Genomic DNA, 13,684 nt, shown 5'->3' on the forward strand with positions numbered 1-13,684 from the left:
GATTGAGTTCAAAGAGACGTTCTGCCCTGCATTAATGGATTATGTGAAACGGACTAAAGGCCGCCCACGGCACGGTGGCCTTCAACCAGCTTTATTTGCACCGCATTCGTGCCCAGAGCTAGGAAGAAACAAAGCTGTCTTATCCTGAATGTCACTTGCTGCTGTTTCGTCCGGCAGGCAATGGCTGTCAAAAATCTCAAGAGGTCTTGCCCCGAGCTCCACAACCAGAGATCCGTAAGCTTGGGAGTCCACGGATCAAGCCCGAGACGCTTTGCATTCAAACCCACGGTCCCTACCAATCAGCCGTGGCTCTCAGCCCCAAACGGTTCCATCCCACCAGAATTCAACCAGCCAAGAAGTCAGTAGAGCGTAAAGGTCCTCGGTTGGGAAAAATGAGACCCATTTTTTTCCCTTTAGGGGCAGATCCCAGTGCCTTGACTGAAGCTTTGCGTCTCGAAGGCCGCTGCAAACGGATAATGCCGTTCTCTGTGAGTTCTGTTAGCTAAGTTCTCCTCTATCCCTTTGGGACTGAACATCTCGGCTAGACCCAAAGCAGACTCAAGGACCAGCTTTCGAACGCCAGTGTTTCGACTGACTTGCATACTGAGTAGGAAGACTCCCCACGGCCTGATGTTGCGTTTTGTGTGTCTCTCTGGATCACATCCGGTTGAAGTTTCATAAGGGACTCCACGCTGTAGGATTCAGGAAAGCATATAGAGGAGCCCAAACCAAGACCTTTGGGCATGCAGAACAGAAAATTCAAAGTGCCAACCTCCCCTCCTATTAAATAATCACAGGGCACAATATGCTGGGAAGTTCTCTACCCCGTGCAGAGTTGAAACGAACCGGAGCACATTCCTGTTCACTCTAATAAGGAAGAAGAACGTCCCTGTGAATCACACCTGTCGGTCAGATGCCCGTCTCTCACGCTGGTGTTCTCACCGGCTCTACAAATCTTGCCGCCGTCCTTGCGGCCTGTGGGAGGCCTATCTATAGAAGGTGTAAATTCTTTAGGGGGGAAAAAATCCATCCAGGAACTTCTCCAAAAACCCATTTGCTGGCTGTTCCTCCAGATGAAAAAAAATATCACCAGAAAATGTGACTCTTTTTGTATTTTTTTAAGAAGGCGGGAAAATAATTTCTCTCAGCTGAGGCCACGCTGGTCAGGAATCTCCACCAAACAGACGATAGCACGACTTTTGTTTTTCGCAAGTAAAAATGGGACAGGTGAGGAAAAACCGGTACTGGGGGGACTCAGAAGCAAAAAGGAGACTTTTAAGAGAAACCTGGATTCCGTCGACCTGTTTTTTACGCAAACGGCAAAGTGTAAACGGCAAACAAGTTGTTCGTTTCTTGCCTCGGGGGGAAAAAAATCGGAACGTTTGGAATTCAGTTTTGCTTAAGTTACTGAGCGACTCCAGCGGACGAGGTCTCGCATTTCCAGTTTGTTTTGACGCGTTCGAACAGGCAAGTGTGGGCTGTTTATATATATATATATATTTCTTTTTTTCTGTTTTTGGTTTTTTATTAATTTGCCTGGAACCTGCAAAAATAGTAAGGGGAAAAAAAATCAAAACAAGCACTGACGTTCCCCCCCCTCCCCAACGACCTTGCTCGAAAGCATTTTTGGCTCTACCAAAAGGGAATGGAGTCCCAAGAGAAGGGTGTGGATCCCCAACTCCCTCCAAACATGCTCTGAGTTCTCACTCCACTATGGGAAGGATCTTTGGAATGAATCTGCATAGATGGCGGAACACTTACACTTGGAGGAGGAGGCAGGGAGCAGCTACAAGCCGTGGGAGTTGCTCCACTGTCGCTCTCGGCCGCATTTCGATCTCATTTCTTGGACTGCGCCCGTCTGTACACAAGAGAGGAGGAGAGAGAGGTGGTGGAAGCTTCTCACAATAACAATCTGCCCAGAGCCGGTCTGTACATTCACAACAGTCGCACTTGGGCCCCTTCCGCCCATGCAGAACAATGCACTTTCAGTCCACTTTCACAATTGTTTGCAAGTGGGTTTTGCTATTCCGCACGGTAAAATCCAGCTGCAAAGTGCATTGAAAGTGGATTGAAAGTGCATTATTCTGCATGTGCGGAAGGGTTTTTTGTCAAGCCTTTCCCCGAACTGTCCTGCTGCGGAGTGCCAGTGAGGCAAATTGTACCTTTAAAACAGTCCATCGCACTCAAAGTCCTCATGCCATAACTCAGGGCTCCCCAACATGGTGCCCGTGGGCATCATCACTACTTCCCATGGTGCCTGCCAGGCTTTTCAGAAAGGGGGTGTGGCCACTGTAAGTCAGCACTTGTTATTAGCAGCCCTCGTTCTAATGAAGGCAGTGGTGGGATCCAAAAATGTTTGTAACAGGTTCCCATGGTGGTGGGATTCAAACAGTGGCGTAGCGCCAATGGGGCTGGGCGGGACATGACGGGGGCGTGGCCGGGCATTCCGGGGGCGGGGCATTAATAATTTCTCTGTTACTGTAAAAAACTCTTACTGTAAAAAAAAAGTTCCTAATTTCCAGCTGGTATCTTTCTGTCCATAATTTAAACTCATTATAGCAAGTCCTATCGTCTACTGCCAACAGAAACAACTACTTCTCCTCTAATTGACTGCCTGTCAAATACTTAATACTTTCAAATACTTAATTTTGTTTCTAGAAATCAAAAGAAGGATACTTTCCTTAAACAAGGAACTTTACCATATTTCTAAAACAGGTTTTTAAAACAGCCCAACAGGGAGAATTATCCCGTTTTCCACATTTGCTAACCAGCCACATAGGAAACAACAGGACTTTATGATTTTGGGACCTAATGGAATTTCTAATGGAAAAGCAGACCCAATTAGTAACCCCCTCTTGGCACACACAAATAATTAGTAACCCACACTCGGGAACTGGTGAGAACCTGCTGGATCCCACCTCTGAATGAAGGGCTTTTCTACTGGAAAACCAGAAGGATTTGTAAGCACCTGGGCCTTCCTTAAGTATGTGGTTCCATTTCTCCTTTAAGCTTTCCTTCTTCCCAGGAGATGTCAGGAGGGAGGGGTTCCATTCAGCTCCACCTCCTATAGCAGCCATTTTGGGCTTGGCTTTGCTTTCTGTGGCAGTCATTTGGGAGTGGGGTAGCGCTCACCACCCCCTCCCAAAATCCCAAAGGGGCTCAAAAAGACCGGGCACCTGAATCCTCTGGCCTGACTTTCCCTCGAGAATACCGATTTTTCTACATGCTGGAAGCTTTTCGCTGCCACTGCACTTTGGGGAAGGATTTAAAAATACGGCCATAAATAAATGGCTGAGCCGGATCAAGGCAAGGGGGGGGCGGGGGCAGGTGAAGTTGGATGCTGAAAATGGAAAAGATGAATGATGGGAACAGGGCAATATGGGATGCTGTGCAAATCCCTTACGAGTCTACTATTCTACTAGAGGGCCAGTGTGGTGTAGAATTGGGCTCAATCCCCCACTCCTCCTCATGGCCAGTGAACTCTTATCTGGTAAACTGGATGTGTTTCCCTGCTCCTGCACATGAAGCCTGCTGAGTGACCTTGGGCCAGTCATGGTTCCGTCAGAACCCTCTCTCAAATCCCCGTGGGAAAGATGGATTTGAATAATGCAAACGGATAAAATAAAACAGATGCTCCCAGAGTACTGAAATCAAGTGGGAATGACAGCATGGAAACCCAGTGTTGTGATGTGTTGTGAAGTTGTGATGTGTTGTGAAGTTATACTTGTTGAATTTCTGCTGGTCAGTGTGATGTAGTGGTGAAGAGCAGTGGACTCTGATCTGAAGAACCGGGTTTGACTCTCCCCTCCTCCACATGAGCGGCCGACTCTTATCTGGTTCCCCTTTCCTCCATATGAAGCCTGCTGGGTGACCTTGACTCAGTCACAGTTTTCTCAGAACTCTCTCAACCCCACCTGCCTCACAAGGTGTCTCTCATGGGAAGTGGAAAGGAAAGGAGTTTGTCAGCTGCTTTGAGGCTCCTCACGGGGGGGGCGGGTATGAACGTGGAAGCTCCCGCTCATGTGGAGGAGTGGGAAATTGAACCCTGTTCTCCAGATTAGAGTCCACCTGTTCTTAACCACTACACCACCCTGGCTCCCCACAGGCCTGGAAACCCTACATTAGGGATCTCTGGCAACAGTTGGCCACCACAGCGCAAGGATCTTCACCGCGTGACAACTTGGCAACTGGCTCCACCTCCTGAGGCAGCCATTTTGTGGCAGCCGTTCCATGGCTACGCCCACCCCTCTGTGTCCAAATTGCAAAGGTGCCCGCAGGCTCCACAAGTTTGGGGACTGCTGCAGTAGGGGATGTAGAGGACACTCTGTGTGAGACACGGAGAGCTGCTGTCAGTCTGGTGGTGGTGGTGGTGGTGGAGGAGGAGGAGGAGGAGGAGAAGAAGAGGAGGAGGAGGAGGAGGAGAAGAGGAGGAGGAGGAGGAGGAGGAGAAGAAGAAGAGGAGGAGAAGAAGAGGAGGAGGAGGAGGAGGAAGAGGAGAAGAGGAGGAGAAGAGGAGGAGAAGAAGAGGAGGAGGAGGAGGAGGAGGAGAAGAGGAGGAGGAGAAGAAGAGGAGAAGAAGAGGAGGAGGAGGAGTAGTTTGGATTTATACCCCACCTGTAAGGAGACTCAACATGGTTTACAAGCTCCTTTCCCTTCCTCTCCCCACAATAGACACCTTGTGAGGTAGGTAGGCCTGAGAGAGTTCTGAGAGAACTGTGACTAGCCCAAGGTCACCCAGCAGGGATGCAGGAGTGCGGAAACGCATCTGGTTCACCAGATAAGCCTCTGCCACTCAGGTGGAGGAGGGGGGAATCAAACCCGGTTCTCCAGATTAGAATCCACCTGCTCTTACCCACTACACCATGCTGGCAGACAGTGCAGACTGATTCAGAGTCTGATTCAGCATAAAGCAGCTTCATGCGCATGTTCCTTTGTGATCTCCTTTAGCTTTAAAAAAATATACTGTTTAATTAATGGGGCAGGACCAAAAACGTGGAACAGAACAGCTTGTCCTCACAGTGACCCTGTTGCTCAGCAGGAAGAAAAGGCAGGTCTGCCGCGGCTGCTAAACTCGCCTTTCCTCCCATGGGCATGTTTAGAATTAGCCCTCTTCACCTTGCGAAAGGTATAAGCGCTCCAGGACGAAAGAGAAAGTGACACTGAAGGAGACAAGAGAGATTTGCCGCGACTTAACGCTGAATTTTAACCACGCAGCTCACAGCCCTGTGCACCTCGTCTGCTTAATTGTAATCTGCTTATTCTAGTCACTGGGTTTGGGAAAGCGGTGGGCAGTGATAAAGGGCCAGGTGTTTTCAGAAGTGGCACCGAGATTGCAGAGGCCCATTCTCAGAGGGGCTTTTTCTATCTCATCTAAGTCGTAAAAAGTATCGCGGCAGAAGGTGTTCAAGGCGAACCGACTGCATGATCTCTTTGCTAATGGTTTTGCTGGGCTGATTTTGCCCCCTGCATCGGCTGTTGTCACTCTGTGAGTTTTCACAACCCATAACACAACGGGATATGGTGTGTTGTGGATCAACGTGCACCTTGTGAATCCATACTGATCGTACAAGTGAATCCTTGGTCCTGCAGGGTCAATTTCATCTGCACTCAGGAAAAGGTGTTAAGTCAACTGAGGTGCAATGGTCAAGAATACGGTTTGCCACCTCATTAGAATATAGTCCTGAACAAATATGAGAATGATAATTAATTTTTACATGCTGGCTTTGTCAAAACCATTATTTTGTGCATTATTGAACATGGTACTTTGAGGGGAAGGGGAAGGGGAAGGGGAAGGGGAAGGGGAAGGGGAAGGGGAAGGGGAAGGGGAAGGGGAAGGGGAAGGGGAAGGGGAAGGGGAAGAAGAAGAAGAAGAAGAAGAAGAAGAAGAAGAAGAAGAAGAAGAAGAAGAAGAAGAAGAAGAAGAAGAAGAAGAAGAAGAAGAAGAAGAAGAAGAAGAAGAAGAAGAAGAAGAAGAAGAAGAAGAAGAAGAAGAAGAAGAAGAAGAAGAAGAAGAAGAAGAAGAAGAAGAAGAAGAAGAAGAAGAAGAAGAAGAAGAAGAAGGAGGAGGAGGAGGAGGCAGGAGCAGGAGTTTGGATTTATACCCCACCTTTCTCTTCTGTAAGGAGGCTCAAGGTGGCTTACAAGCTCTTTTCCCTTCCTCTCCCCACAACAGACACCTTGTGAGGTAGGCGGGGCCGAGAAAGTTCTGAGAGAACTGGGACTAGCCCAAGGTCCCCCAGCAGGAATGTAGGAGTGCAGAAACACATCTGGTTCACCAGATAAGCCTCTGCCACTCAGGTGGAGGAGTGGGGAATCAAACCTGGTTCTCCAGATTAGAATCCACCTGCTCTTTACCTCTACACTACGCTGGCTCTCACATTATGCCAAAATGTATTTTTACTTTCAAACTGATTTTGGGGGTGGGGGGGAGCAGGGCTAGGTAGGCACTAGGACCCAGGGGGAGCATTCTACAATAAAGAAGATTTTGTGGTGGAGGAACAGACAATCTATTAGCAGCCTTTGCTGAGACAGACTATACTCAGACTGGCAACAGCTCTCCGGATCTCAGACTGAGTTCCCCGTGAACAGCCTTAAGAACTAGAAACTTGCTTTAAAAAAAAAGATTTTCAGGATTGCAGTGTGTTGTCAGAGAAAGATCACCTTTATGCACAAAGTCAGCTAATCAGAGGAACTTAAAAGTGGAGGCACGCTGGTTCTGTGGCTGAGGCAGGCTGTGGCACATTAGGGAACCATTGCCTTCTTGCTATCAATAAGCCAGTGAAATCTCTTTTATGCAAACTCCACTATCATTTAAGAAGCAGACAGGCTGCAAACTGGAGCCATGTGCCTGTGGCCGAAGTCCTCTGGAGTATGGATTCCCAGTATTTGAGGTTTTGAATTGAGATGTTTGTGTATAATCTCAAGGCAGATAAACAGTGGGTGCTTGGGTGAATTTGGGGCTCCATAGATTTCTGGAAGCATTCTCCCCATGCCTCATGGTGCAGTGGTTAAGAGCAGGTGCACTCTAATCTGGAGAACTAGATGAACTGGTGAATTTATCTGGTGAACTAGATTAGCTTGTGCACTCCAACACATGGCAGCTGGGTGACCTTGGGCTAGTCACAGTTCTTCGGAGCTCTCTCAGCCCCACCCACCTCACAGGGTGTTTGTTGTGAGCGGGGGAAGGGAAAGGAGTTTGTAAGCCCCTTTGAGTCTCCTTACAGGAGTGAAAGGGGGGATAGAAATCCAACTCTTCTTTTACTTCTGCGCCCCTTCCCCAAACCTAGAAATCTGCAACTTTTCATGCAAAAAAGAAGAGGAAATGAACACTGTGGGGACTGAACCAATTCCTTTGAGCGTTAGCTTTTAGTACAAGAAAAAGCTGCCCTTTTGGACACAGAGTGAAGTGAAGGAGACTTCACCCAGAAGTAAGCCCTGCGGATTTCAACAGAGCTTGCTCAGGGTTGAAGCAGAAGCTGGCCACAAGGGGGAGCCCAAGAGGAAAGAGGTGCCTTCCAAAATAACTGGATAGCTGACAATTCTGCCCAGCTTTCTTTCACTGGACTTAATTCCCCAGGATTTGGAAGCACAAAGGCTGTGTGGCCAAGTTCTTCCAGCTTGTAAATTCAAGGAAAGCAGCGCCCTCCCTTCCAGATCTCTGCATCCATTCCCCCAACACAGCCAAAGAAACAGCCTACCATGGGCAGCCCCTCGTTCGCCATGTCTCCAGACCCGATGTGCGTCAGGTGAACAAAATTCATCGGCTCCCCTATCATGGTGCGGTCGATTCGCCGCCTCTTCTTTTTCTGCAAAGACAAGCCGGGCAGTAGTAAATTTATTTTTATTTATTTACTGAAAGACATTTCTTATCCGCCTTTCTCCCTCCCAGAACTGAAGGCAGCGTCCAAAACAAAATACATTATAAAAGCACAATAAAACGGCAATTATAAGATCCCATTGAAAGTCACAGTTTAAAAATTCTGATTAGGACTGCCAATAAATGAAAACTGAACTGGTCAAATGCAGTCCTTAAACAGTCTTCAAATGCCTCCTGGAGACTGAGAGTGAGGAGCCAGGAATACTTCCCTGGGGAAGCTGTTCCATAATCTTGGCGCTACCACCAAAAAGGACCCGTCTCAGTGTCCACCAGATGAGCTTGTTAGATTGGTAAGGCAGCGAGGTAGGCCTCTCCATAAGAACATAAGAAAGAGCCTGCTGGATCAGACCAGAGTCCATCTAGTCCAGCACTCTGCTACTCGCAGTGGCCCACCAGGTGCCTTTGGGAGCTCACGTGCAGGAGGTGAAAGCAATGGCCTTCTGCTGCTGCTGCTGCTGCTCCTGAGCACCTGGTCTGCTAAGGCATTTTCAATCTGAGATCAAGGAGGATCAAGATTGGTAGCCATCGATCGACTTCTCCTCCACAAATCTGTCCAAGCCCTTCTTAAAGCTACCCAGGTTAGTGGCCATCACCACCTCCTGTGGCAACATATTTCAAACCCCAATCACACGTTGCGTGAAGAAATGTTTCCTTTTATTAGTCCTTATTCTTCCCCCCAGCATTTTCAATGAGTGCCCCCTGGTTCTAGCATTGTGAGAGAGAAAAAATTTCTCCCTGTCAACATTTTCTACCCCTTGCATAATTTTATAGATTTCATATCCCCCCTCAGACGTCTCCTCTCCAAACTAAAGAGGCCCTGTGATTTTAACTGCCAGGCGGGACCTAGAAAAGGTCCCTGAATACTTATATCCTTGTGGAAAGAGGTGAAAGTAAAGTATGTCTGCAAAGGGTGCAAATGGACCGTGCAAAAATGCAATTAGCTCCATGAGAGCAGGGGGAAAAACACTTGGGGAAAATTAGCATCTGCAGAGAGATAAGAACCCTGCGGTCCCTAAACTATATCTGTGTCTTAGTTTCGGTCAACACATTTGGCAACTGTGAATTCCCAAAACTAACCACGCGTTTAGACCTCTAACGAGACCTTTTGCACAGCAAAGAAGCGCAACGGAATTACGCACTGAGGGCTGTCACGTTGCTAGGAAATATGCCCTGGAATTAAAACAGGACAGGCATTCCCAAGGAAGAGGGGGACTGTGAGGGTGGGTGGGCGTTGTCAGTGAATCCCATGCCCCTTCAGCTCCCGATTGCAGCTGGGCTCTTCTCGATCCTATCTGGCCCTTGCCGTAAACTTTAGTTTAAGCATAAGCATAAGCATTTATTGTCATTGTGCACGCACAACGAAATTTACAACAGCATTCCTCAATGCACACAATTTCAGACTCATACCCCAGCCTCACTTTCCCCTTCCTCCACCCATCCCTACACAGCCCCAAACACATCAACACGAAGCCGCGGAGTTTAGCATAGCCACAGCTCTAGAGTAGAAGCTGTCTCTAAGCCTCTTTGTCCTAGTTTTGATAGACTTGTATCGTCTGCCGGATGGTAACAGTTCAAAAAGAGAGTGTGCTGGATGAGACGGGTCTCTCAGAATATTTTGGGCTTTCTTTAGGCTTCGGGTATTATAGAGTTCTTCCAAGGAGTGGAGAGGGCAGCCGATAATCCTCTGTGCAGTAGTGATCACCCTTTGGAGCGCCTTCCTATCTGCCACTTTTAACAGGGAGCAGCAGTGGCGAAGTAGTGAAGAGCAGGTGCACTCTAATCTGGAGAACCGGGTTTGATTCCCCGCTCTGCCACTTGAGCTGTGGAGGTTTATCTGGTGAACCGGATTAGCTTGTGCACTCCAACACGCGCCAGCTGGGTGACCTTGGGCTAGTTCCAGCTCTTCAGAACTCTCTCAGCCCCACCCACCTCACAGGGTGTTTGTTGTGAGAGGGGAAGGGCAAGGAGATTGTAAGCCCCTTTGAGTCTCCTTACAGCAGAGAAGGGGGGTATAAATTCATACTCTTCTTCTTCTCCTTCTTTAGCAGTGAACTCAAATACAAACTCCCACTTTCCTGCCTGCCCTCTCTAAGAGGGGCTCCAGTTCAAATGGGGCAGCCACAATCTTTTCCTGTTCTGTTCTGGAGAAAGACGGGGCTAGCAGGGGTGGGAGGGAGCTTTCTTAAGAATGCCAGGAACAGGAAAGGAGAGGGTGGAACAGCCCAGCGGCCGCTGGCTTCACATGCTTGTCGAAAAGGTGTCATCGAAGAGGGGGGAAACCCTTCGTAATTTTGTTTTTTACTAAAGTGGTAGCTTTCCCCCTGTAATTTATTCCCATTATGGAGAGTCCTACCCTCTATCTCAGTGGGTGGTGGAGTCTCCTTCTTTGGGGCTTTTTCAAACAGAGGCTGGATGGCCATCTGTTAAGGGTTCTATGATTGTGTGTTCCTGCATCAGGGGGTTGGACTGGATGGCCCTTGCGGCCCCTTCCAACTCTGTGATTCTATTATGAATCCTGAAGTTGAGTTTCAGAGGGTAGCTGTGTTAGTCTGCAGTAGAAGACCTAGATTCAAGTTCAGGAGCACTTTAGAGACCAACAACACTTCCAGGTTATGAGCTTTCTAAAGTCAAAACTCCCTTTTTCAGATGGAAATAGGATCCTTATAGTTCAGGGGTCAGCAACCTTTACCACCCAAAGAGCCATTTGGACCCGTTTTCCATGGCCCCCAAGATCTACTGAGCCGGAGAGCGGGGCAGCCTCCACTCACCTTTCCTTCCAGCGCTGCTCTGGAGGGCTGGAGGGACACGCTCACGCTGCCCTCCGACCTCCAGGCCATGTGGAGCCGCAGTATAAGGCTGAAAGAGCCGCATGTGGCTCCGGAGCCGCGGGTTGCAGACCCCTGTTATAGTTATTATTGATTTTATTTGTACCTCAGCTGTCTCCCCCAACACGGCTTCGATAATTCACCTTGCCTTCATTTTATTTTCACATCAACCTGTAAGGTAGGTTAAGCTGAGAGTGTGAAGCTGGCCCCAGTGCTAATCAGGCAGCTTTCATGGCAAAGGGGGATTCAAACCGGGGTAGCCTGACATTCTAACTGCTACACTATGCTGGCCTCCCCATGAGAAGGCAGGAGGGATATTGCAAAGAAAGGTGTCAGGATGGAAAGGCACAATGCAGAATGTAGTCATCTTGAGTAGAGTCTCAGAGTGGGTAGGGGCCACAGAGGCCATCTAGTCCAACCCCATGCTCAATGCAGGATCAGCCTGCCGTGGTGGCGAACCTTTGGCACTCCAGATGGTATGGACACTCCAGATGTTATGGACTACAATTCCATCAGCCAGCATGGCCAATTGGCCCCTGCCAGCATGGCCAATTGGCCATGCTGGCAGGGGCTGATGGGAATTGTAGTCCATAACATCTGGAGTGCCAAAGGTTCGCCACCACGGGCCTAGAGCATCCTGACAAAGTTATTTTTTAAAAATAATTTTTTTACTAAAGCTGGTATCTTTCCACTTGCAATTGATACCCATTATTGCAAGTTGAAAGCCAGCGTGGTGTAGTGGTGAAGAGCAGGTGCACTCTAATCTGGAGAACCGGGTTGGATTCCCCACACTGCCACTTGAGCTGCGGAGCCTTATCTGATGAACTAGATCAGCTTGTGCACTCACTCCAACACACGCCAGCTAGATGACCTTGGGCTAGTCATGGGGGGGGGGGGGGGAAGGGAAAGGAGATTGTAAGCCCCTTACAGGAGAGAAAGGGGGGATATAAATCCAAACTCTTCTTCTAGTCCTTTCCTCTGCTGCCCACAGGAAAAGCTCCCTGCCCTCCTCTAAGCACAGCCCTCCAAGAGAGCAATCACGTCCCCCTTCAACCTCCTCTTCTCCAGACTAAAGATTCCCAAGTCTCTCAGCCTCTCAGCACAGGGCTTGGTTAAAGCAGCTGAGTGTTTAATTTCAACAAGTGTTTAATTGTTAAAAGTGAGAAGGGCTCAACTTTGGCTAGAAGTCACAGTCCTAAAAATATATCCCGGGTCCAAGCCTTTGGCTCCAATTATATGCCAGCCCGTCAGCTCCTATCAAGCCCTGATATTAAGCCATGCAAACAAACCCTGCCCTGAGCCAGAGTTAATAGAAATATTTCAGGACAACGGGGGAGGCAACTACGGCATTTCTTTGCCAGGAGCACAAGGCTGGTTTCTTCGGGCTTCCAGAAAGAAAACTGCAAGAGGCTACGAGGAGGCCTGACCAAGCAGACGTGGGCCAAAATGGAGGAGCTGGGTTGAGGAAGCCCCCCGGCATGGAACTGGTGCAATCCGGACGCTCATCCTGATACGGAAAAGAGGGGGAAGCCATGCCGGGTGCAGAAAAGAGGGGGAAGGTGTGCCGGGTGTCAGAGTCCACCTCTGCACCCGGAGCAGTTAACCGCATTCCTGGCGTGCCTGCCCAAGCAAGCTTGACGTGCAGCCACCCGCCCACAGATACCTTCCCCTGAGGGGGGCGGGGGAACGAGGGGGGGGGGACAGGCTTTATGGCCAGAGAGGGCAGAGACGGGACTGCCAGGGGTAGACAGACTTCTGGCTCTTTGCCTGCCTCCTTCACACTTCACAGAGCCCGGGAGCTCTGCGAAACGGTTCTGCATCTCAGCGGGGAAAAAAGACTTTGCCCACACAATCAAAGCACTCCTGTCAGATGGGCATCCAGCCTCTCTTTAAAAATCTCCTTCTTGGGAGGTTTTTTAAGAGAGGCTGGATGGCCATCTGACAGGAGTGCTTTGATTGTGTGTTCCTGCATTGCAGGGGGTTGGACTGGATGGCCCTTGGGGGTCTCTTCCAACTCTGTGATTCTATGAACTATATTGCGGGTGGGGATAAAATTGGAATTGGCCACATGTTAAGATGCCGTTACTCCCTAGAAGACTCGAAACTACTAGAAATGAAGGTGAAAGCGAAGAACGACAAAGCAGGGCTACGGCTGAATGTCAACGGGCCCCTCCGCACTGTAGGATTCGACCTTAGTTCGACGTAGGTCCGACCCGGGTACTCTGCACAGCCGTAGCGTTCGACTTGTGTCTGTCTCTGCTTCCCCCCCACCATCAAATTTTCAAGCTCCAGTGGGAGGTACAACTTTCTGGCGAACTCGGGTTGCACTCAAGCCGAAGCCGGCGGAGTGCGGAATCTCTCTCACCCCGACTCTGCCAGCCAGCCAATCACAGTGCAGTATTTCAGCCATGCACAGAACGGGAGACTCGTGGGGGCAGCGAGAAGCGCGTCTTTAAAAAAATCCTCCTATGTAGCTCCTACGTCGGTAAACCAAAAAATGTTAAACGTCCAGATGTCACAGGAGATGCCAAAAACCCCTTGCCAAACCTGTGGGCGCTCTGCTGAGAGAAGGTAGTGGGCAGCTTAACAAACTAGCTGCCACAGACGAATCACAAAATGGCTGCCACGGCGCGGGTGGGACAAATCACAAAATGGCTGCCACGGCTCGGGTGGGACGAATCACAAAATGGCTGCCATGGGGAGGGTGCGTCTAATCTCAAAATGTTGTGAGGTTTCACAAAAAGTTAGAAGGTTCCAACCCAAGCATCTTTCCCTCATGGAAGCAGATTTTGCTAGGTTTACCAGGAAAAGATGAGGAAGGGGCACGCATCAGTACTTGATGTTACTCTGAGTAACACTAGATGTGATGTTGCAGAGGCTTTAGGATATTTAAAAAAACACTCTATAGTTTACGTGGAGAGGACTCAGTGGCAGAGCCTGGCTCGACATACAGAAGGTTCTAGATCAGGGGTCTACAACCTGT

At 49.1% G+C, this 13,684-nt stretch overlaps 1 protein-coding gene across 1 annotated transcript in view; it reads right to left on the reverse strand.

The window, feature by feature from the left end:
* Positions 1 to 381: 381 nt before the first annotated feature.
* The window catches only part of CDC42SE1 (CDC42 small effector 1), a 51,695-nt gene continuing 38,392 nt past the window's right edge, over positions 382 to 13,684 (reverse strand). Inside the window, exons 3-5 of the mRNA XM_048511256.1 lie at positions 7,698 to 7,805; positions 1,762 to 1,858; positions 382 to 1,543 (exon numbers count right to left, since the gene is read on the reverse strand). Of these exons, the coding sequence (XP_048367213.1) occupies positions 1,787 to 1,858; positions 7,698 to 7,805 (180 nt within the window). The 3' untranslated portion in view covers positions 382 to 1,543; positions 1,762 to 1,786. The remainder of the gene's footprint in view (positions 1,544 to 1,761; positions 1,859 to 7,697; positions 7,806 to 13,684) is intronic.

Source organism: Sphaerodactylus townsendi, linkage group LG01 (assembly GCF_021028975.2).
Source record: "Sphaerodactylus townsendi isolate TG3544 linkage group LG01, MPM_Stown_v2.3, whole genome shotgun sequence".
Lineage (NCBI taxonomy): Eukaryota > Metazoa > Chordata > Lepidosauria > Squamata > Sphaerodactylidae > Sphaerodactylus > Sphaerodactylus townsendi.